General features: G+C 39.0%; 2 protein-coding genes across 2 annotated transcripts; both read left to right on the top strand.

Moving 5' to 3' along the window:
- Window positions 1–2498: 2498 nt before the first annotated feature.
- Window positions 2499–13287, top strand: spty2d1 (SPT2 chromatin protein domain containing 1). The gene is made up of 6 exons (XM_034085694.2): window positions 2499–3149; window positions 3503–3617; window positions 3705–5447; window positions 12069–12225; window positions 12318–12398; window positions 12500–13287. Exons 1-6 carry the CDS (start codon window positions 3090–3092, stop codon window positions 12588–12590), a joined length of 2247 nt encoding a protein of 748 aa, XP_033941585.1. The 5' UTR covers window positions 2499–3089; the 3' UTR covers window positions 12591–13287.
- A 1790-nt stretch (window positions 13288–15077) lies between these two features.
- On the top strand, window positions 15078–21806 carry uevld (UEV and lactate/malate dehyrogenase domains). Its single transcript, XM_034084684.2, has 12 exons — window positions 15078–15238; window positions 17476–17560; window positions 17662–17727; window positions 17828–17991; window positions 18579–18720; window positions 18797–18888; window positions 18982–19087; window positions 19833–20003; window positions 20106–20270; window positions 20498–20585; window positions 20770–20893; window positions 21056–21806. The coding sequence occupies exons 1-12, from the start codon at window positions 15197–15199 to the stop codon at window positions 21218–21220; spliced, it is 1410 nt and encodes a 469-aa protein (XP_033940575.1). The 5' UTR covers window positions 15078–15196; the 3' UTR covers window positions 21221–21806.
- Window positions 21807–22909: the final 1103 nt, after the last annotated feature.

The following is a 22909-nucleotide window of genomic DNA, read 5'->3' as shown; positions in this document are numbered from 1 at the left end:
TCAGTGAGACAGCATATATCAATATTATAATCTGATATTAAATCATTTACCAATATTGCTTTAGATGCTAGAGATCTTATGTTTAAGAGACCACATTTAATCTTCCTGTTTTGTTGCACTGTAGTAGTTGTTACATTTACTTTTATTAGGTTATTATGTATGACACCTCTATTAGGTTTTACCTTATCATATTCCCTCAAGCTTATTGCTTAATCTTAACTCATAACATGCCTTATGTTGAAGTGTGAATGTTTGAAGCTACTGACCCAGAATCAGCACTTTAGTAACAGGCTTAAATAGAGGGGAATGAGGCTAGAATGGGTGATCTGTTTAGTATTTTGAGCAAAACACTTCATAGTCAGGTTTTTATATATATCTGAGACCTATATATATGCCTACAAATAGTATAATTAGAGACCTTTAAAGCAACACACTGATTTTCAGACTTTAAAACACATTTATTTCAAAACTATGGGATTTACCTGCTTACCATTCCATTTTGTCACTACCGAAACGATCATATGTTTACCATATGTTTCGATAGTGACTGTTTCGATAGTGACGATTCTAGCTCAAATTGAGCATAACTAAAGAATGCTAGCAACTACATGGCTAGAGGTTTACACACATACAAACATATAATAATACTTTGCATAAAACTCAGAAAAAGTTTACTTAATTGAAGATAATATGTGTTCGGTAGTGACAATTCTTAAGGTTACACACCGATTTTCAGATTTTGGAACAGATTTATATCAAAAGTATGGGATATAGCCATTCAGCCATGAGGGACAGGGATGCAGTTAGGGATCCCTTACGCTAAACTTCATTATATTGTGTAGCCTTAGTTAGTGTGTGTATTCATGTTACAGCATGACACAGAATTTAGCTTTGAATTCTGCATTTGTAATTGGATTTTATTTCATAAACATGTAGAAATAGTTGAATTTAGTACAACTGAAACCATGGGACATGTTTACATTAAAATTAAATTAAGTAGGAGGTCAAAATGTATACCAAATTGGAAGCTGTACGTTTTTACATACTGACTAATATCATGCAAAACACACAAACATAATTTAGTTTTTTCTTTCTGTGGGTCACCAACTGGAGAAGTAATCAGATGGAAAACTCCCTATGCCTTGAAGGAAACAATTTCTGGTCCAAAAAATGACAATTTGAGTCAAATGTGCTTGTACTTTACTGGAGTATTTATTATTTACACTACTTAAGAAATCTAGATTCCACATTTCAGGGGGAGAAATGTAAGTTTCTTTTCAACTTAAATATCAACACTACAATTAAAAAAAATGCAGCTTGTAAAATGTGTTACAAAATGTATACCCAAACTAGGGTACAATAATACAAATTACAATAAGTATAGACGAGCTGCAATTTGTGTGTGTGCTACGATTATGCAATATGAGTTATTAAATAATATTATTCTAAAAAACATTCTGCATGATTGTCTAGACTTTTGCTCAGGGAGGCCGATATTAAATCATGTTTATGCAACTTTGTAAAAATTCAGTTTTAAATGCAGGATCTTTACTTTATTGAGTAGCTTGCCCTCTTAGATTATGATAGGTAGGGTTACTTTTATTTCAGTAAGCTAAATCAGCCCTCTCCACTGGAAACTATAAAGTTAAAACTGTTTGGTATGGCTTTGTTAGTAATGGCCTTAGAATAATATAATAGTATCATTCAGGGAAATGAAGAAGAATATCCACAATTGTAGCGACATCTTGTGGTTCTAAGAGTGTCTAACTTATTTTTGGCCGGACATTACGTAAAGAAACCATGGGGGAAAGCGGAAGTGAAACTACAGTAAATGTGAAATCAAACCATGGATGTATAATAAGAACGAGAGTCAAACATCCTTGGCTTTAGATATATCAGACATAGTGATAGAGGCCAATCTTTTTAAATAATTTGTCTGTAATTACATTTAGGCCTACTTTTGCGTGTGATCCTGTAAATATAATAATTTTAAATATGACCCTTTTGTCAAAAATATTTTTCCGAACCATTTTTGTTAATCGTTCACGTGTCAAAACTATGTTTAATATATTGAGGTATTGTGCCTAGCCTACTTTATCTAATCAAACAAATAAAATCAATTCCACTTATCGATGAAAGTGATTTTCCGATCTTAGTAACCTTTGTTTTCTCTCAAGACAGACATCCCCTCTCCGCGTGCATTTACACCAAAGCCCTATACGGCGCTGATTTACATGACATAATTGGGCAACTATGTTCCAACTCTCAAGTACAATTTATTGTGTGTACTCATTTCACACATGCCTACAAGTAATACAAAATGTAAATAACTAGATTCTAGTTAATGTAAACTTGCGTTGTATTTCATTTGTCCAAATGACTTTTACGCTATCAACAACCAGTCACTTTTTACACCTTTAACGACAACATTTGTCAAACAAAAATATGTTTTGAATTTTAAAAAATGAAGCGTTTGTTTTATTCTGATTTCCAACTATCAAATCCCAGGACTGAAAACATAAGGGACTTCATTGATTGTAACTACTGATTCTCTTTGTATCTAACAAAGACGGAAACGCGCAGGAGGGACTCCTCTCACTTCCTTAGAGTCATCTTTGGACCTTTAATTCTTCTGTCTTTAACACCGTTAGTCTCTACCTACCAACACCCGTGGTAACATTATGGCTGAGTTTTTAGTGTTTTTCTATCTTTAGGCTTTATTCTTATGAATATTTTTGATGGATTTTGCTGTGCTGTATCAGTTTAAAAGTTCGTCTTTTCAGGCTTCTTGGTTTGCTAACGTTAGTTTACGTCAGTAAACGTATGGTTAGCTAACGCTAACTTCGCTAGCTTAATCGAATGTAGTAAAATATCTCTAACGGTTTGATATACAGTATTTATTACCACGGAGTCTGTTTGAAATAGTGTTATCCTTATTAGCTATTTAGGTGTCGTTTGGTAACGCTGAATCTCGAGCGAGTTTACCTGGGTTGGAAGCTAAACGCTAGCGTTAGCTTTAGCAATCAACACTCCTGGTTGATCCCTCGATTCGTTTCAAACAGCCTGCTTCATCACTCGCAGTCTAAAAGATGGACTTTGATAATATATTAGACCTCGCCTCTCAGAACCAGGGCCTCAGCAGTGTCCAGGTAGGTCAAATGTCTTTACTCATTCCTATCAGTAAACTTGTGTTATGTGGCAAATCTTGTGAGCACACAAATGCCAGCTCATCTGTCAGAGAGGATTTGATAATGTAGCTAGCTGCTAACTTCCACCCTCGTGAGCCTGCTTGCTAGGCAGACGTTGACTTAAACCTGTAAGCTTGTCAAGTTTTTATATTTCCAATCTAAAGTTATATTTAGACCAACATATGTGGGTAATTATATCGTATTTCCCTATAACTAAGACCTCTAAACGATTCAAATAGCAAAGAGACATGTGTAACTACGTTATATTCAATATGCTGTACATTTTCATGTATTTTGTGTCCTTCTTTGAGCAGAAAAGATACAGTCTACAAACTGGACCACCGAAAAAAGTCCCACGGTCGAGAGGTGTAGATCCTAGTGCTGTGCAGGCACTTCTGAAGAAGCAAACCATTGATCACAAAAAGAAAGGTAACGCTAAGTTAACGTTATAACAGTGATTTTTATTTTGGCCATTACAGAATACATTCTTCATTGATGTTTTTTGTGTTCATCCAGAAATTCAAATGAAGAAAAAGAAGGATGAACTACTACAGAAGAGGGTTGAAATGAAGTCGGACCGTAAAGCCCGGGCCATGGCTTCCAGAACCAAAGACAATTTCAGAGGCTACAATGGGGTCCCAGTTGTAGAATTGCCTAAGAAGAGGAGAACAAAACAAGAAATGCAGGAAGAAAGAGCAATGAATGGCGAAGGATTTACGAACAACTCCATTGACCCAGAGGATGAGGATAATTATGAGTATGAGCCTTCAGATTCAGAGTCGGAGCAGGAGCCAGAACCACGGAGACCTGCAAAAACCCCTGGATTTAGTGCTAGTAGCAGGATTAGTAGTTGTAGCAAGCAATCCTCTAAAAAGCCTGCTCCACCTCCCTTGAACTTTGCAGAGTTACTCAAATTGGCAGAGAAGAAGCAGTTTGAGCCAGTTGAGGTAAAAAAGGTAGTGAAAAAAGAAGATCGGCTCCGAACAGCTGAAGAGATAAAGGAGCGGGAGCTGGAGCGCAAGGTTAAGAGAATGGACAGAGACTCAAAGACTGAGAGAGACAGAGACAGCAGGTCTCAATCTAGCTCTAGTTCAATGAGGAAAAACACTTCTGAGAAGGAGCAGAAGAATGGTAAACCCCAAAATAACTCCTTAGTGAAGCCAAGTTTGCCCAGTGGCTCAGCGAAGAAATTGCATCCAACATCTTCTAGTGATAAAGGCCACTCTTCTTCTAGGCCCTCTGTTAATGACAGAGACAGAGATCGATCCAAGATGTCTAACAGTGACAGAGATCAATCCAAGATGTCTAACAGTGACAGAGATCGATCCAAGATGTCTAACAGTGACAGAGATCGATCCAAGATGTCTAACAGTGATAGAGACCGATCCAAGGCAGCCTCATCAAGTGCTTCTGGTGCCACAAACAGTAAAGTTCCTTCAAAAGGCTCATCATCTCAGGTTTCAGCCAAACAAGGGGGGCTCAAGCCCTCATCCAGCCACAAATCAAGTGCCTCAAGTGACCTTATCCCCAAAAAAGAAAGCTCATCAAGACCCTCAGGCATTCCTGGGACCAGGGCTCCTGGTCCATCTACATCAGGCCAAAGATCTCAACAGGGGAGCTCCCAACAGAACAGGCCCAGTCAGGGTGTGAAGCAAGGACCTTCAGCCGGAGGAAACAAGTCTGGAAAAGGAGAACCTCTGAGGCCTGGAACTAATTCTGCTGGAAAGTCAAGTGGTAATTCAGGGATGAGACCTTCTTCGGGGGGCCCTCCTAAGGCAGGGGGCCAGCCCCAGTCAAGGCCTGGAGGCACATTCCATGCAAAAGCTCTTGGTGTCCCACAGGCCAAGCCTGGTGGGAGTGGCCCAAATGGTCCCCCTAGAGGAGGTGGACCCCGACCGCCAGGGACGGGGCCTGCTCGGCCTGGCAGTGGAGGACCAGTATCTGGACGGCCCTCGGGCAGCGTTGGATCTGGTCCTGGAAAATCCACATGCACTGTGGTGTCCGAGACCATTTCATCCAAGAATTTTGGTGGGCCCAAACCAGGAGTCCCTCCTCAACCAGGCATGCAGCAGAGACCAGGCATGCAGCAGAGACCCGGCATGCAGCAGGGACCCGGGATGCAGCAGAGACCAGGGATGCAGCAGAGACCCGGCATGCAGCAGAGACCAGGCATCCAGCAGAGACCAGGGATGCAACAGGGACCCGGGATGCAACAGAGACCAGGCATGCAACAGAGACCCGGGGTGAACAGACCACCAGGTAATAATCTGAGGGAAGATAATGGTGTTCAAGATTCAAGAGATTTCTTTTGTCACGTGTCACACATGCGTAGTACAATGTGGATGCTTCAAACTTCCAAGCAGTGCAACATTTGTGTATAAGAAACTATCGATGCTAATTAAACAAAATGCAAGATTGAAAAAAATGGCAAAATAGTGAAAATATATTAAATTAGCCAAAAACTGGACTTGTCACTTAAGGAATACACTGACAACAGTATAAAAATGTGCAGAGAAAAAGGTACTATGAAGGATAAAGATATTAACAGTAGTATTAGGCGCGTTCACACCGCAGTACTTTTCCCACTTTAGTTCCGATATAGTTCCGAAATGTCGCGTTCACACCAAAAAGAGCCGGAACAAAAATTAGTTCATGAGAAACTTTTTACTCCCTTTTCCGTTCCTGCTAGAGAGCAGGTACTTTCGTGGGAGAAAAAGGTTCAGGGCTCTCGACTAACTTTTTTCACCATCCTCCCGGAACCGTCCCGAAATACAATCTAAGCCGTCCCGAAATTAATGTGGACCGTCCAGAATTTAAAATATTTAGTTTTTCTACATTATCATTAGTTAAAATCATTCAAAGTGACCTTTAACATAAATAAAACATCATACAAATCTAGATGATAATTCATCAACCTTTTTATTTGAGGAAATCAGTCAAACACAGAAACAAAGGCCAAATATATTTAAAAAAAAAAACACAAACGAGAAAGTTAATCTAATATTGAATCCAATCAAGTCCCATCCAATTAACAAAAAAATCCAACACTCTGTCCTGAAGACAGAAGACAGAACCCAGAGTAACCATTAACCAGGATGACAGTCTGTAACACAGTCAGGAGACCTTTACAAACTGTCCCGCCCCCTCGCACACAGACGGGAGAGAGAGATCTCTCGTCTGGATTGGTCTTATTGCATATTAGAAACTGAGTTGGCGAAACTAAAACTGCGATATAATGTTTATGTAGCAATAATACACAAGACGTATATGTTTTAAATGTCTCCAGTACCACAACGTCGGAGCTTAACGGTACCACGTTCTTTAATAATTCCAGCTTGGGGCCCGTTTGATACCGGGGCTCGGGACCCATCCCTACATGGGGAGAGGCGCAGCATATTGCTAAGGACTGAATGCGATGGAGAGTTCTCATTATTCGCGGGCCAGGAATTTGCGGGCAGCTGTGCCGCTGGCTGTCGGTATACGTACTCCGTGTGTGTGTATTTCGCGGGTTGCTAAATGTTTTGTGCGTGTGTGTTTATGTTGTCGTAGTAGAGTTAGCAGGGTATTTTTATTTTAACTCTCGTCCCAAATTCGTCCCACATTTTTTTTTTATCCTCCCCTATTTTTTTCGACGACGGGACGCCCTTAAGCTCGAGCCCTGAAAATGTTCCTATGTCTGATTGGCTGGGCGGAATGCAAACCACCCCCGTAAAACTCCCAAAAAGTTTTGTGAAGCCGCCATTTTATTATCCTCGCATTAGCATTATTAGCATTAGCCCAGCGCAGAAACGCAGAGAGACTAACTTATGGCAACACAAAAGAAAACATGGGAGCGGTGGAGATGAGGAGGTTCTGGCGATTTACTCGGAAGGCTTCAGTATCTCCCAGCAGCTTCTACTCAGGGGAATTCCGGCCGGGGACTTCGGGTGGCAGTATACGCCGTGAAGTTGTTTGCGGCCTGCCAGTAAACCCAAAGCAGAAGAAGAAGAAGTGACTTCAGCGGCTTCATTTGCCTAATCCTCCCCCAGGCACTTATTCCGGTGTGAAGGCGATCTGTACTTAGTTCATGAGAACTAAAGAGTTCTCATGAACTAAGTTCTGATGGACCTTTGTGGGAAAAGTACTGCGGTGTGAAAGCGCCTATTGCTGAAACTAAAGTTCCTTTTAGGTTACTGCAAGAATCATAATATGTAATTAAAGACAATGGTGGACTCTGGCAAAAGTGCTTGGTCAAATGTGTTAAAATCACAGCAGTGGTACAGGTTGGGTAAACACTGCACTTGACTTCTTGAGAACAGGCTTTTTGTTATCAAAGTAAACCCCTTCTACCTGCCAGTCTATTCAAGCTCTGGTTAAGAGCAACATATCCATCTCCAGCCTGTTGTTGGGCACAGCTTTTAGTTTTGAGGAAATGGCTTGATACAATCAGAAAATAAAACCATCACTTCGCGCTCTGCGTACATAATTTGAAATGATTGATTGTGCTCATGTTGATATCAACACAAATGTCCTTCACTATATACACAATACAAATAAACCTTAAGCACGTAATATCTCATAACACACATACCCAGTTAACCATACACTACGATGAACATTGCAAAAACAATGCATGTCATAACAATAACAATACCCTTATAGATGTCATTCTAACAAATGCAGCTCATAAGTATGTGTCTGTTGGTGTTTTTCCTAATGATATTAGCGACCATTGCACTATTGCTTGCATTAGGAGCACTAAGTTGCCCAAAGCCAAGGGTCTTATTGTGCTCAGGCGCTGCTTCAAACACTTTCCTACACGATCTGGCGGAGGTTAAATGGCACTTCATAGCGTTAATTCCATCTGTCGATGTTGCGGTCCAATTCTTTATTGATCACTTTTTATCGATTATTAATAGACATGCCCCCCTTAGGAAATTCAGAGTTAAGAATAGGAACACTCCATGGTTTACTAGAGAATTGTCTAATATAATTCATGATCGCAATAAGCAATGGTCTAGAAAGTCTAACACTAGTGATGACTGGCTTCTTTTTGGTGTCCTCAGAAATAAATGTTCAGCCCTTATTAAAAAAGCTGATTACTATCTGAGCTTAACCACTGATTGTTTTAATGACCATTCTAAGTTCTGGAAAACAATTAAATCACTTCAGAACAAGAAGGTTTCTAGTTTCCCTCAAAAACTGAAGGTCAGTGATTATTTTATTTCAGATACAAATGATATGTCTCATGTCTTTAATGCTCACTTCAAAAAGGCTGGTCACATTTTTGATGAGCAAAGTCATGACACTGCATGGTCATACTCACAGCCCTAGTCAAGAGATGAACTCCCCTGTTTTTGATTTGGCTTCTTTCTAGGTCTCTGAAGTCTTACAGGTTTTGCACTCAATTGATCCTAAAAAGTCTGCCGGGCCTAACGGCCGAGATCCTTTCTTTTTAAAAATTGCAGCTCAGATTATAGCTCAACCAGTTACTGATATTTGTAATCTCTCCCTGTCCACTCGCACACTGCCAGCTGTGTGGAAGCAAGCTCTTGTATCGCCGCTCTTGAAAGCTGGTGATCCCACTGATTTGAATAACTATTGACCCATCTCAAATCTTTCTGTGTTATCAAAGATTCTTGAGTCCCTAGTTTCTACTCAGCTTAATCTTTTTTTAAATTCACACAACATCCTTAACCCTATGCAATCTGGATTCAGATCAAAGCACAGTACTGTGACTGCCAGTCTGAAAGCCTTAGACGATATTAAGGCTGCTTTGGATGAAACATATGTTTGTGTTGCATTGTTTATTGACCTAGCCAAAGCATTTGACACTGTAGATCACCACATTCTGTCTAATGTTATGATGATGTCTCGTTTAGGTCATAACGCCATTTGCTGGTTTCAAAGTTATCTAACCCAGGGGTTCCCAAACGTTGCCATGCCAAGGACCCCCATATAGCATTATTCTCTGGCGGGGACCCCCCTGTTGCAATTTTTTTTTAAATGATGAGTACATTATGATGGAAAATATGACAAATTAATCATACAACTTAATAAATGTTCTTAATATATATTTGTATTGATAATTAATAATCTGTTATTCTTCTAAACATTTTTTGTATTTATCTTTTGTTTATCATTCATTACATTCATTGTGTGTTCTGTTATAAACATTCTTAACACAATATTAAACAGTAATATCAACAGTAAACATATTTTTAAAGCATTTTTAAAGTGATTTATGTCTTTATAATATTATATAATTTTGAACAGTAGCCTATATGAACAATTAACATATATTTTTAGCATTTTTGAAAGCTACTTATGCCTTAAGAATATTATATATAATATTCAACAGTAATATTAACAATAAACATATTTATATTCATATATATAAACAACAATATTTGCTACATCCGTGCTCTCATCCAGCTGCAGAGCGAAATATTCACTAGCTCTCACTTGCTCCAAAAGCTGAGCAGATACTCAGTTTCACTCTCAGTAGCGGCAGCTCGATTCTGATTGGCTTGAAGGGCGGTCGTGTGATTTAAAAATGTTTTTAGAATTACAAAATATTAAAAGATTGGCATCAAAGGATACATAGATTGATAGATATGCAGTTATTAATAACATCTATAACAATATTTGTAATCGGATGCAATTTTCTACCTATCCTATGTATGCTGATGACACTATTGTATACTCATGTGCTCCTTCTCTGGATATGGCCATTTCCAATTTAAAAATTGATTTTATCACGCGGCAGCATGCACTTATTGATTCAAAACTGCTATTGAACAGTAAGAAAAGCAATGCTCTTTGCTCCCAAGTCAGCGTCCTCTTGCCTTTCCCTTGACACCCTTGATGGCGTCTCCGTTGAGTTTGTCCGTTGAGCCACTCTTGGCTTCCTTTATAGACTTAAATGTTGTTTTTTAACTTCTTCCCATAAAAGGTTGGTCTCTGGCTTATTCCTGTCCCAGCTTGACTACGGTGATACAATCTAGTATAGATTTGCCTGTCCCACTGTGTTGGCCAAACTTGACCAACTCTATCATGCTGCATATATCAAATGCACCCTATAGGACTCATCATTGCAAACTGTATAGCCTAAATGGATGGTCGTCACTTGGTATGCGTAGGATGCAGCATTGTCTTTTTATTAATGTATAAAGCCATTTTGGGTAAGCTTCCACTGTACATATTTGCTCCAGTTTGTGACTCTTACAACCTCAGATCCAGTGCCTGGATACAGTTCCAGGTACCTGCTGTGCAGACTGAGGCTGGAAAAAGGAGTCTTTTTCATTATGGTCCTTGGTCTTGGAATGACCTTCAATCACGCCTTAAACTGACAGCACTTTTCCCTATAGCCTGTTTTAAATTGAAGTTGTCTTATGCCCCGGCCACACCAGGACGAAAACGGCTAAACGCATAGGATTAACGCAAACGCAATCGCAAAAAAGCTTCCATCCACACGCAATATTCACCGGATAGTGTCTGTCCACACGAGACCGCTCCGTTTAGCTCCAACCGCTGGAGAAGCTGCAGTACATATGCAGGAGCCTGTACGTGGCGCTGTAACTTCCTCCACAAAAGCAGAGAAGAAGCATGGTTGTCATGGTTGCCCTTCTGTTTATTCTCCGCGGTGGGGGCCAAGGGAACCGGGCAGAGTTTTTCGCCAGTCAACGTGTATTAAAGTTTAAATCTTCCGGACAAAATTATAAAAGTGCCGGTCAAAGGTCTTCTTTGTTATTTATTGAGCTTTAAAACAAATGAATAATGACTCTATATAATATAATAATAAAATACACGGAGCCTCTCTTTTTCCTCCCTCTCTTCGGACAGCGTCAGTGTCTGTCTCATGCAGCAGCTGATCCAGTAATGAGTGACCCGGCCGACAGTAAAAATAAACATATTTATAACTAGTTTAGGTAGTTTGAGAGGTGTCTCCGTCCTGTCAGATTAGACTTCACTCGCGTTTATGTCCATATCGAGAGAAAGATAAATAATCTGAATTCAATGTGCAGTTTACTTTGACGCGGGGGTGAGCAGCAGAGGTGGGGAGAGGCGGGGCTATTGCCTCATCATTATCACAAAATGATCGTATAGGGCGTACACACGGAGCCGTTGGACCCCCCAGAACGTTGCGTATGCCGTTCTATCCACCTTGGGACCCGTTATCGTTTCCGCAGTCGTTTAGTGCCGTATTCGGTCGTCCTCGTGTGGCCGACCGGTCTATATGACCGTAACGCAAACGACCGTTTTCGTCCTCGTGTGGCCGGGGCCTAAGGTCCTTACCACCAGCTGCTCTTGCAGTAATAAGTAGTACCTTTCTTACTGTCCCAAATGTGCACAATGTAGTGACTGCTTTTTGTTTTGTTTACTTAGTTGTGTTCTCTGTATTTTATGTCTGTGTTATGTGTAAACATTTGTAACGTTGCTGCCTTCTTGGCCAGGTCAGCATTGTAAATGAGATTGTATCTCAATGCTTTTTATCTGGTTGAATAAAGGTTAAATTAAAATAAATTACAAACAACCTCTGACATTTTGCAGCCTGAAGTACGGTGGTCAGTTTGACAGGGCAAGGGGTTTGTTTGCCAAACTGAATGAAGTGTGTCAGCAACAATCAGCAGCCTTTGTCGTTATTTTTCTGGGGTCACAGAGCAGCTATCTTTCCAACACAGATAAACAAAATCTTATTTCAATGTCCTCAACCTTGTACCATAATATTGACTTTTGTAACCTTAGTTATAATCCAATCACAAGCTGGGTAGTTTAGGCATTTCCTACTTCCCGTCCCGAGCATGGCCAAATCTCCCCTTCATACAGTATGTGGATTTTCACGTTCAGCAACTGCCCAAGTGCCAATATTGAAAGTTATTTTCTGTATGTTTTCTCCAGTCCAAAGGTTACCGCCAATCACCTCTGCATACAAGAGGAAATACGAGGATGACGAGGACGAGTATGACTCAGAAATGGAGGATTTTATTGACGAGGGAGAAGAAGAACAAGACATTTCCAGGCATATTAGGGAAATCTTTGGATATGATAAAAACAAGTAAGTGTTGACTTAATATACACAGTTTACAAGTACTTTCCATGTATAGTAAGTTCTTTATGACATCACTTCTTTGCTTTTTACCTCATCAGATACAAGGCGGACGAGAGTGACTATGCACTTAAATTCATGGAAAGCAGCTGGAAAGATATGCAGAAAGAGGAGGCCAGGACGTAAGACGAAAATAAAACTCCCAGTCCTCAAATATACAGATGTAGTATTTACCATCTTTTATATAATGTGATTTTTCTTCTGTGTCCCTCTGCTACTTTAGCCTGCGAATGGCCGTGAGGGAAGATCAGGAGGAGGAGGAAAGAGAACTACAAGAGCTGAAAAGGCAAACTGCCAAGAGGAAAAAAAACTGAAGCCCCTATTTTCATTGAGATTAATGATAAACTAAAAAACTGTGTCCCGTGAGAGGTCTGCCATGAGGCCCAGTGACTGTGCCCACCTCGGCCTCTGTGGGACAAAAACTGTGGAACGACACGTGGCATTGGCCCAGAGAAAAAGAGAAGACTGTTAGTCAAAGACAAAATATGCACAAATCATTCAGGCATTACCCTGTGACAAAGATCTCTTATTTTTCCTGTTTTATTATTTATTGCCCCCACTGAGTGACGGGTTTACATGGTCAACAGTCTCACATTTCTTAAAAGGAACTGAGAACTATAAATATGGAAGAGTGTGATATTTTGTAGACAAACAATGACATACAGGTGTTGATAAAATGCTATTTTCAGCAGAAATTGTTGCATACTTTTCCAAAACAAATGATTGTAAAGTAATTACAATATGCAGAAACACACTTTACCACTTGATGTGTTGCGTGTTTCTCTTTTAAAGGGAGTTTAGAGAAATGATTGCTTAAAGGGTTTTATTTAAATGTCTAGCTTTATGTTAATGTTTTCTCGACAATCCTAGTAATATATACAGAACTTGGGTACCACTACAAGTGTCATTTGTAGAAAATTGTATGAATTTAGGTTAAAGCAATGAAATATTATTTTGCCATTTATTGTGTGGAAATTTGTTTTTTTAATATATGAAATTTGTTAAATGAAATGTCTTTTTTCTTTTTAGTTTAAAGATTATTATATTCTTTCTGGAGGTTTCAATGGAAATGGTTCAATCCTTTTTCAAAGGCTAAGACATTAGAGTAGAGAATGCAGCTATAGGAGAAAAGGTGTACATTAGGAACTGATTTAGAATAATATTTACAATTTCATTTTGAATAAAGAAACAGCTTAAAGAATAGTGACATTAATCAGATATTCAAGAGTGCTATGATTTTCATTTAGATTCATGTATAATACATTTAAGGTATAACAACTAATAAGTAGTTTAAAAAAAGTGAGGGTTCAGGGGCCTCATTTATAACGCCGTGCGTAGGATTCACGTGGGAAGGTTGCTTACCTAGAAGAAATCCAAAAAATAGGTACAGAAATGTCCCGACATTTTCCGATTCACCAAACATTGCCCTTTATAAATCACAACCGACTCGAAATGCGGTGCAGCTTTTGCGGGCTTCACGTAACGCCCATATTTGCCTATAAATAGTCAAAGAAACTCATATTCATTCATTCATTTTGATTGACTGCATGAAGAAGATAGCAGGAAATGACGACAGAACAGCTAAAAAAGACATCTCACACCGTGTCAGATTTTGGGGGGGGTCGAGATAAATCATATTGTTTGGTGGATACAGTTTGAACCAGAGTAGCAGCATGGAGGTCGGATCGTCACCAAAATAAATAAATAAATGGCCCGAAAAAGGTTAATGACAAAATAAATACACATAGCCTTCCTCAGGCAGTGTGTTTGTACCGGGGACAGGAGACACCCCCTTGATGAGAAACTGGAAGAAGTGAACGGGGAATCCCCCCGGTGTGGAGTCATGACGACTGGATCTGAATTATGTTTTTGTATTTGGTGGTTTGTGTTCCAGCTGTCGATCAGCTGTGCGCAGCGTCTCCACTGCAGCCTGTGCGTCTCAACCCCCCCGCAGCAACCCTATATCCACCAGTTATAGGAAATACAACTAATGTGTTGTGTTATATTAGCTGTACAATTTACCATATATGGTGTTCGTTTCCATACCTCCTGTGTTTTATGAGCGACTTATCAAGTCTTGGCAAACGGCATAAAACACGATTAAACATGATAGGCTAGTATATAAAACCATGCTCGTATCTACAACCTGAAATGCAAAACGGCGTCAGTTTAGACGTAATTCTGTCCTTCTGCTTACCGCATAATTTATGAGAAAACATTTCATAACATTAACACAACATATTCGAGGTGGTTTTCAATAACATACGTATTTATTTCTCCAAGTTATGTTTTTGTGTGCACTGAGGAGTCGCAAACAGGCGTTTGTTTAATCATTTTAAGATTGGCTTTAATCAATTTGTGAAAATTAATTCTTCATATATGATAAATGAGAGGTAACATTTTATTTATGGTATTATTTCCACATATTTCTCTCCATTCTTCCTTCTGCCAACGGTGTCGCAGTTTCTCGTCCCTCCCGTTGTTGTGCTTAGTGCGTACGCATGGGTTAGAGTTTGCGTGGAGGACCGCACATTTTCCCGTCAAGTTAGTATTTTATAAATCGGAAACATTGCGTAGAAACTGGCGTACGCCATTTTTTGAGCGTATATCCCTTTATAAATGAGGCCCCTGATCTTTTCAAAATGTGTGCAATATTCCATAACCAAAGAATAGTTGCCTTGAAAAATAGCAAATAGGGTATATTTTATTCAAAATATGCAAGTGCCTTTCCTTCCCTTTTAATCGTCGTTCGTGACGCACAGAGTGGGTGGGGCCTGTCGTCTCGCTTGGATACTGCAGATAGCCTACTGCTCAAAGTTTGCGGAAGTTTAGTTTTTACAGCTAACGTGCATAGTGGAAGTTCCCCGTCAGGAGGCTAAAATCAGAGAAACACGTGATTGTTTTTGTTGTACTTCAATAGATGGACCTCCGTTCAGAGAAAATACAGCGGATCCTCTCCAAGGTTAGTTGTTTACCAGTGAACCAGCTTTGAAAAGTGTTTTGTAAGTAGAATGTTTACCTACCAGTGCCGGTTAGCATAGCAGACCAGTCCATCAAAACTGCTGTCTGCCTTCTCCAACTGGCTGAACCAGCTCTGTAACTTACCAAAGCCTGAAGAGACGATACCGAAATATGGCACAATGTGAGACGAATACGAACTTCTAGTTAACATTTTTCACAACAAATCCAGTGTTGAGCAGTCATGATGAATATAAAACCACAGCCCTGACACGCAGTGCTTCATAAAGTCAGAGGAAGTTACAGAATTGTCAAAAGGATGTCCATTGAAGGCTAGTTCTTACCCAGTGTCTTCCAACTCTTTATAAACTGCTATTATAAATGAGGTAAAAAACTAAACACTTGAATGTGTTTATAATAAGCAACATACAAATGAATTAACCATTAGCCATTCAAGTATGTTTTTAACATTATTGAGAGTACATTGACATTTCTTCATTCTGATGTTAAAATAAAAAAAGGACTTTGAAGTTCCAAACAATTCAAAACATCGAGGTCAAGATCAAACATCTGTTTACCTCAAAGACAGATGAAACGGCACAAATGAAAAACAAAACGCCATGAGAGCACACTTACTCCTGTCTCATTCTCACACACAATCACTCACACACATAGGTATAAGGAGGTTTAATATGTAAGAGTGTGTATGAGTTTGGGAGTGAGAGAAAAAGAGAGAAAGAAAGATATGAGGCGAAAACTGCCACTTGCTGTAAACCAAATCTATATTGTTATCTCTGTACACACACACACTGTACATCCAGACACACAAACACACACATTTCTCAGCTGATACCACTCTTCCACATCCATATCAACACACCTACATCATATTAGTTGCATACATGTATTCCAATGGCTGTCAGGGCCCCATTATACAACAGGCAAATAAACCAAGAAATGACAAGCATGTAATTCAATGGTAAAATGTCACATCTGGTTTTTACAGTAAAAAGGACAAATTGAACTATTTTCCTCCAATATAAAACCCTGACATTACAAAATGCATGATTTTATACCGGTATGGCGGAGAGATCAAAAGATGTGGTTATAATGGGAGTGGATGGGACATTTGTGTCCGCGAGTGGCTAATGTGAGTTTTTTTATTTAATCTGAGTCCGTGCAAAAACTAATAATCCACCAAAATAAATGTTGTTGCTAATCTTTGACATATCCAAGACTGTGATAAAATTAAAAAAAGCCGACCCCCCCAACATTCATTATATGGAAAATAACTGCCTTTTTGTGCATGTTTTTCATAGAAAATGCAAATTCATGCTTTCAAACTGGCAGTTCAACGGTTAAAATCCTGAACATAAATTAACATTTGGTATTTTTGATCAGGACTGAAGTTGATTGAAAGATTTAACCCCAAAAAGTTTTAAAAAATATTAATCTGTTGTCATTTTAGAGCAGTTTTTGGAAGTGGACATTTTTGACCCGAATGACTAATGTGCGACTTTTTTGTTCAATCTGATTTGTGCCAAAAGTAATAATGCAAAAAAAATCAATTTTGATGCTAATCTTTGACATATCCAAGACTGTTATAAAAAAAGAGCCAGTCCCCAGATATGTATTTTTTGGAAAATAACAAATTTTCTCTGTTTTCATCATGAAAAAAACCAGCGGTTTCATGTATTCAAAATGGCATTTAAAGGGTTAAAATCCTGAAAATGATTACATTTATGGTATTTTCTATTAGGGCGGAAGTTGCTTTAAAGATTGAACCCAAAAAACTTGTGAAAAAAAACTTTTAATATAATGTTTTTATCAAAGTCTTTTGCAGTGGACATTTTTGTCTCGAATGACTAATTTGCGTAGTCGATTTGTTACACAGTGAATTAAAGACCGATTTGAAAAATTGAAATTGGAATTCCAAAATAGATCTAGGAAATAGCCTTGTCACAAAAAATCAGGCCATTTGCACCAACACAACCAAAGTTATTGCAAAATGAAAAGTGAAAAATGACCCATATGGACAAAAACGTCCACAGTGATACCGGAGGGTTAATGTAGGTTATTCCTCCTCCCCTGTTCATAATTACAAACATGTTACCATCCCTTCAGTTATAACTAAGGTTATTTAATTAATATACACTCTTAGTCATTCATTCACTCACTCTATACATGCAAGCCTTCATCAAAACACAACAAATAAGTATTTTTTTGACTCCTGTATTTTAGTACAAATTCCACGATGTTGCTGTTGAGGAGCTGCAGAAGATTTATCGAATCTACCCTGAGATGATGCCATCCACAGGGACATACAGTATGTTTTTTACCACTATATTCATATATTTGTAGCCCTCTACAACACACATCAAATATGTTGGTTGCTGATACTGTGTGTGCCCCTTTTGTCAATTCCAGCATTCAGTGACAACACCCAAAAAGATCTCCTGAAATTAATTGGCAACGTCTCTGTGAATTATGGCGGTAAGGCTGACCTATAAGAGCCAAAAGACTCAGTTTGGGAAAACTGTGACGTATCCTGAAGTTATTATTTTTGTACTGATGTCAGCATCTCTATTTTAAGGCCGCTCCTACAACATTCCCATTCAGCTGTGGTTGATGGACTCCTTCCCCTTCACCCCTCCCATATGCCTCCTGAGACCCACCTCCAACATGGTCATCAGAGAGGGCAAACATGTCGACAAGGAGGGGCGGCTCCACCTGCCCGGCCTGCACAACTGGGATTATGTAAGATTTAATACTTTCTTGGTGAAGTTTGAAATTGCATTCAAGATTGAAAGATTCAAAGGTTTTATTGTGAGTTCAAATCCCGCCTGGAACACCACTACTAGTGTGCCCTTGAGTAAGGCACTTAGCCCTTAGTTACTCCAGGGAGAATGTCCCTGTAATCGGTAATTGTAAGTCGCTTTGGATAAAAGCGTCAGCTAAATGAAATGTAATTGTCATATGCACATAAGCTACAGTGTAGAAATGGCAATGAAATTCTTCTGACCCGAGCTCCTCCAACGATGCAACATATATAATAAAATACAAAAATACAAATAAAAATAGTGCAAGAAGTCTATATACATGTGAATAGATTATGATATGTACAAGAATGGAATATGAAATTAAATAATCTACATTATGAAGAAATTAAATACGTTTTATTGTGGTGATAACTATTTATATAAATAAGTAGATTGCAAGATGACAAACAGATGAATGTTTATCGATGCACTTAACAGAGCTCAGGTGTTTAGCAGTCTTATGGCCTGTGGGATAAAACTGACTTTTTCATCACTCTTGCTGTTTGTTTTATTTCTCTGTAACAGCCCAAGTCCACCGTGGTAGGTCTTCTGACTGAGATGATTTCCAAGTTTGAGGAGGACCCTCCCCTATCCTCAAAGACGACAGTAGACAAGAAAGACCCCCATGAGCTCCTGGCATTTGTTTCTAATCTCCAGATCAATGATGGTACTTCATTTGACATGCAGCATATAAAACAAACCAGATGATTGTGAGTTTTTAGCCTAACTTGTGTCTATTTCAGGTGGGAGAACACATGATCAACAGAATATCAAAGTGTCTGTTATCGGGGGAGGAGATTTAGGGATGTCATCGGTGATGAGCATTTTATCAAAGGTATATGTCAGAATTGTTACCATGTTGGATTGTAAAGTCACAATCTCTCATTTAAATGCTGACACATTTTTTCTTATTCTAATTTTCACCCAGTGTAAAGTGGACAAACTTGTTTTCATTGACGTCGCTGAGAGCTCCACAAAGGGCGGAAGCACAGATCTAGAGATGTTCAGTTTGCCGAAGGTGGAGGTATCCAAAGGTACGTCACTTTCTGCACTGTCATACTAATGTTCAAAGTGCTTTTTGGCTGAGTCATCACTGATGTCAGGTTGTTTCAAAGGTGAGGTTTGCTTAGGAAAGCTATCCCTGATGACTTGCCTCTGACACAGTCACTGAACCCCAACCTCCATTACCTTAGACCTTTCAGAGTGATAACGGAAAACAATGTATCCATTTGTGATTACTTGAGAGACTTTGCCTTTCAGTTTTGGGTATTCATCTCAAGGTTTGCTGATAGATGTGTGCATGGGTTGACTAATGGTAACATTTAAAAATGTTCTTTGGCAGTAATAATACAAACAGCTGCAATTAACTAAAACCATACGCAGCAAACAAGGCAGGACAGAGGTCCACCAAAGACAGTAACACATATATGTTTAATATTGCACATGCCTTGAAAGATTCAACATATAAATGCATAGTAATTATACAAATAAAGAGAGCAATCATAGAAAAAAACATATTGCAATATTTCCTCCTTGGTTACATCAGTAGTGATGAAGACATTGGGGGAAAGGATGCTTGAAGCTGTCATTTTAGCATTTGTTATCTTTGTAAGTTATACTAAAATGTAATAATTAGTATTCAGAATAATACAGAAGGTGTGATGATTGTAACTGGACTGTGGGAACCATACACCATCATCTCAGATCCCACAGTTTAAAAGAAAGGAAAGTTGAGTCTCTTAGCCGACCTATCACACAGTGATGACGCTCCTTTTTCAGATTTGTCAGCCTCTGCGGGCTCCAGGGTCGTCGTGGTGACCGCGAACTCATGGAGCAGCGAGCAGTCGTACGCGAGCGTGGTCCAGAATAATGTGGACATGTACAGAGGGATCATTCCAACTGTAGCGCAGCTCAGCCCCAACGCAGTAATGCTTATCGCCTCACAGCCAGGTGAGTGTCAGAGAAAAAGTCCCTCTTAAAGGAGCAAACCACTCTTTTCATCAACCCGTTTTTAATATTTTCACCTCTGTTTTCTTTTTCATCCAATTCCAGTGGACATCATGTCCCATGTTGCCTGGAGACAGAGTTGCCTGCCTCCGACACATGTGATCGGAGCAGGGTGTAACCTGGACTCAGAGCGTCTCAGTCACATCCTGGACATTAACCTGAACACCCACAAACCAGCCTGGGTCATAGGAGAACTTTCAGACAACAAAGGTGAGCCAGAAAGGAGACATGTCTCCCATTCTTGATATTTGTTTTATGTTCTATATGTATTCATGTTGCACTGTTGCAGGAGCCTCTGACTTAATTTTTCATTGCCATGTCTACACTGTAGCTAATTTGCACATGATAATAAAGCCTTGAACTTTAAACTTGGATGTGTGTAAGGGCCCTTTAATAATCGGAGCACATGAACAATCTTGTCGATGTTTGTCTTGCAGTTGCCGTGATGAGTAAAACTGGGCATAGCTCCAATGTGCAGCCGGAGATCGCAGCAGGATCCAGCTCCACCAAACCACTGTTAGACAGGTACTGGCATGAATGAACATGACCTTGAGTAAAGTAGTTACAATCTATAGATGACTCAATGTAGTAGAATGTGTTGACACAGTTAAAGGAGGTTCTATGGATGTAGATAATAAGAAGGGATTCAAAGTGGTTGCGTTTTGTCCTGGATTTTTTTTTTAAAGTACAATTTCTACCTGGCTTTTAGAGCGTTTGAGATGATGAAGAATCGCGGTCAGCGCTCATGGTCTGTCGGTCTGTCCATCGCTGACATCACTAACAGTATCCTGACAAATAAAATGAAGACACACTCTGTCTCCACGCTGGCTCAGGTAAAACACTGTGCATTCCCGATCAAACAAAAGCATCATTCTTATTTCATGTGTTGTTCTCTGTTTTACTACATTTAGTTGGTAGTCAAACTTGGCACAGTATCAGCATTAAATTAAATGTGCCTTTTGATGTGTTGAGTGAAATCTGACTGTTTGCTTTAGGGCTGGGGTGGAATAGGTGCAGAGGTGTTTCTCAGCTTGCCGTGCATCATGGGAACAAACGGTTCCATGCGCCTGGCCGGGGTGTCTCTGGGACAGGAGGAAGACTCCAAACTGAGGGAAAGTGTCACCTCGCTTTCTAACCTCATCAGTCAGCTGAGGATATGAAGGATGTGATCCTAGTCCCAGTTTGGGAGACTGCTAACCAGTTAGCTAACTATTACTAGGATTTTGAAATTAATGACAAAACTGCTAAAATATGTATATGTCATAATGTCTGTGTATTTCAGGTGGGTTAATATCAATGTACAGATTTTGCATTTAAATTCACTCCAGAGGTTACTCATTGTGTCTCAAAGTTTGCAATAACACTCCAAATGAATGCACCGTTATATTTTTGGAAAGCCATGACATTCTATGTTAAAGCATTAAGGGTGATGCTTTTAGTTTTTAACAATTATGTTTTTGTTGAATTTGGAGATTATGCTTATTCTTGTTCTCACCCATTAATTAAATAATTACTTTGAAAATCAGGGTGTCGGCAGATAAAATGCATGTTTATTACACTGCAGCTCATATTTTAATATACTTATTAGCGGTCTTTTTGCTCTTTCTGTATTTAATGCAATAAGCTCAAGTGATGTTATATTTAAATCTTTGTTCTGTTGTTTCCTTTGTATGAAACACTTTGAATCTAAAACATGTACAGGAAGACAACACAATTTTGTGGGTGTGCAATAAATGTTTTAAACCAGATGTGTATTTTCTGTAGAGGAAGAGAAGACCGACAACTAAGGTTTATCTCTTTATAAAACTCAAATAAGAAGTTGCCTTAATATACATAAGCTTTGGTCTGAGCCCTTACCATCACTATAAAAGGAGCAGTGATGATGCAAATGGTGGTCAGGTCACATGACTAAAGAAGCCTGAGAAACGTAGAAGCGAGACCAAAGCTAATGAACAAACCATAAAACATCTGGGAACATCACAAGAAATTATTTTTTAGGAGTAACCTGGAACTCCATTATAAATCAACGTAATACTTATAGAGGATTACCAAAGGTCAGTGCAAAAAACACAACAGATGTTTATAGAATATAATGTAATAACTGCATGAAACTATATAAACATTTTGAATATTAGGTCCTTGTAAAGTATGATATGGCTCAACTTCCATTCCTCAATCACTTTTTTTTCTCAAAACAAATTGACACCACAGTTTCTACAAATATGGCTTTGCATATGAAAGAAATCAGCTTTGATTCGTTTGTTACTTTCCCTGGTCCTTGACAGAATAGAACAGTAACATGGGCTCTGTCCTTTTATTCTTAAGTCTAGCATATGTGCACATTCATAAATAAGCATTATAGGTAGCATTTTATGTCCGAATGATTTTTTCGTAAAAGCCTCCCGTCACTAGCAAGGACTTCATTTTAAAACTTGAAGTCAGTTACTGTAACACTTCCAACCACTAGATGGAGCTACTCTTAATACATATTGTGATATGGATTTTTACTGTGGCTGTTTGTGCCGATATGTCGCATTCATAATATCCTCCCTTTAAGTCTGATATTTCCCTTTTCTTTAGCTTTGATGCATGTGTGTAAATTCACATGAAACAGTACATTGTTGCTGTGAAATCAGACAAACAGAAATAGCTCTGAAACCACTTCTTTAAATTGGTCATCCTACTGGGTCGATTTTAGAATTTAAAAAAGCAGCGAAGAACCCACTGCATCCTGTATGGGGGGAAAAAAATGTTCATGAGAATTGAACTACCTTCTGTATTTACACCAGTGACATATTGCACCTCGTATTTCCTGTTGCTGGTGGTTACAACTTTATCTGAAGCTTAAC

This window comes from Pseudochaenichthys georgianus, chromosome 6 (assembly GCF_902827115.2).
Source record: "Pseudochaenichthys georgianus chromosome 6, fPseGeo1.2, whole genome shotgun sequence".
Lineage (NCBI taxonomy): Eukaryota > Metazoa > Chordata > Actinopteri > Perciformes > Channichthyidae > Pseudochaenichthys > Pseudochaenichthys georgianus.
This window is presented reverse-complemented; position numbering and strand designations above follow the sequence as displayed.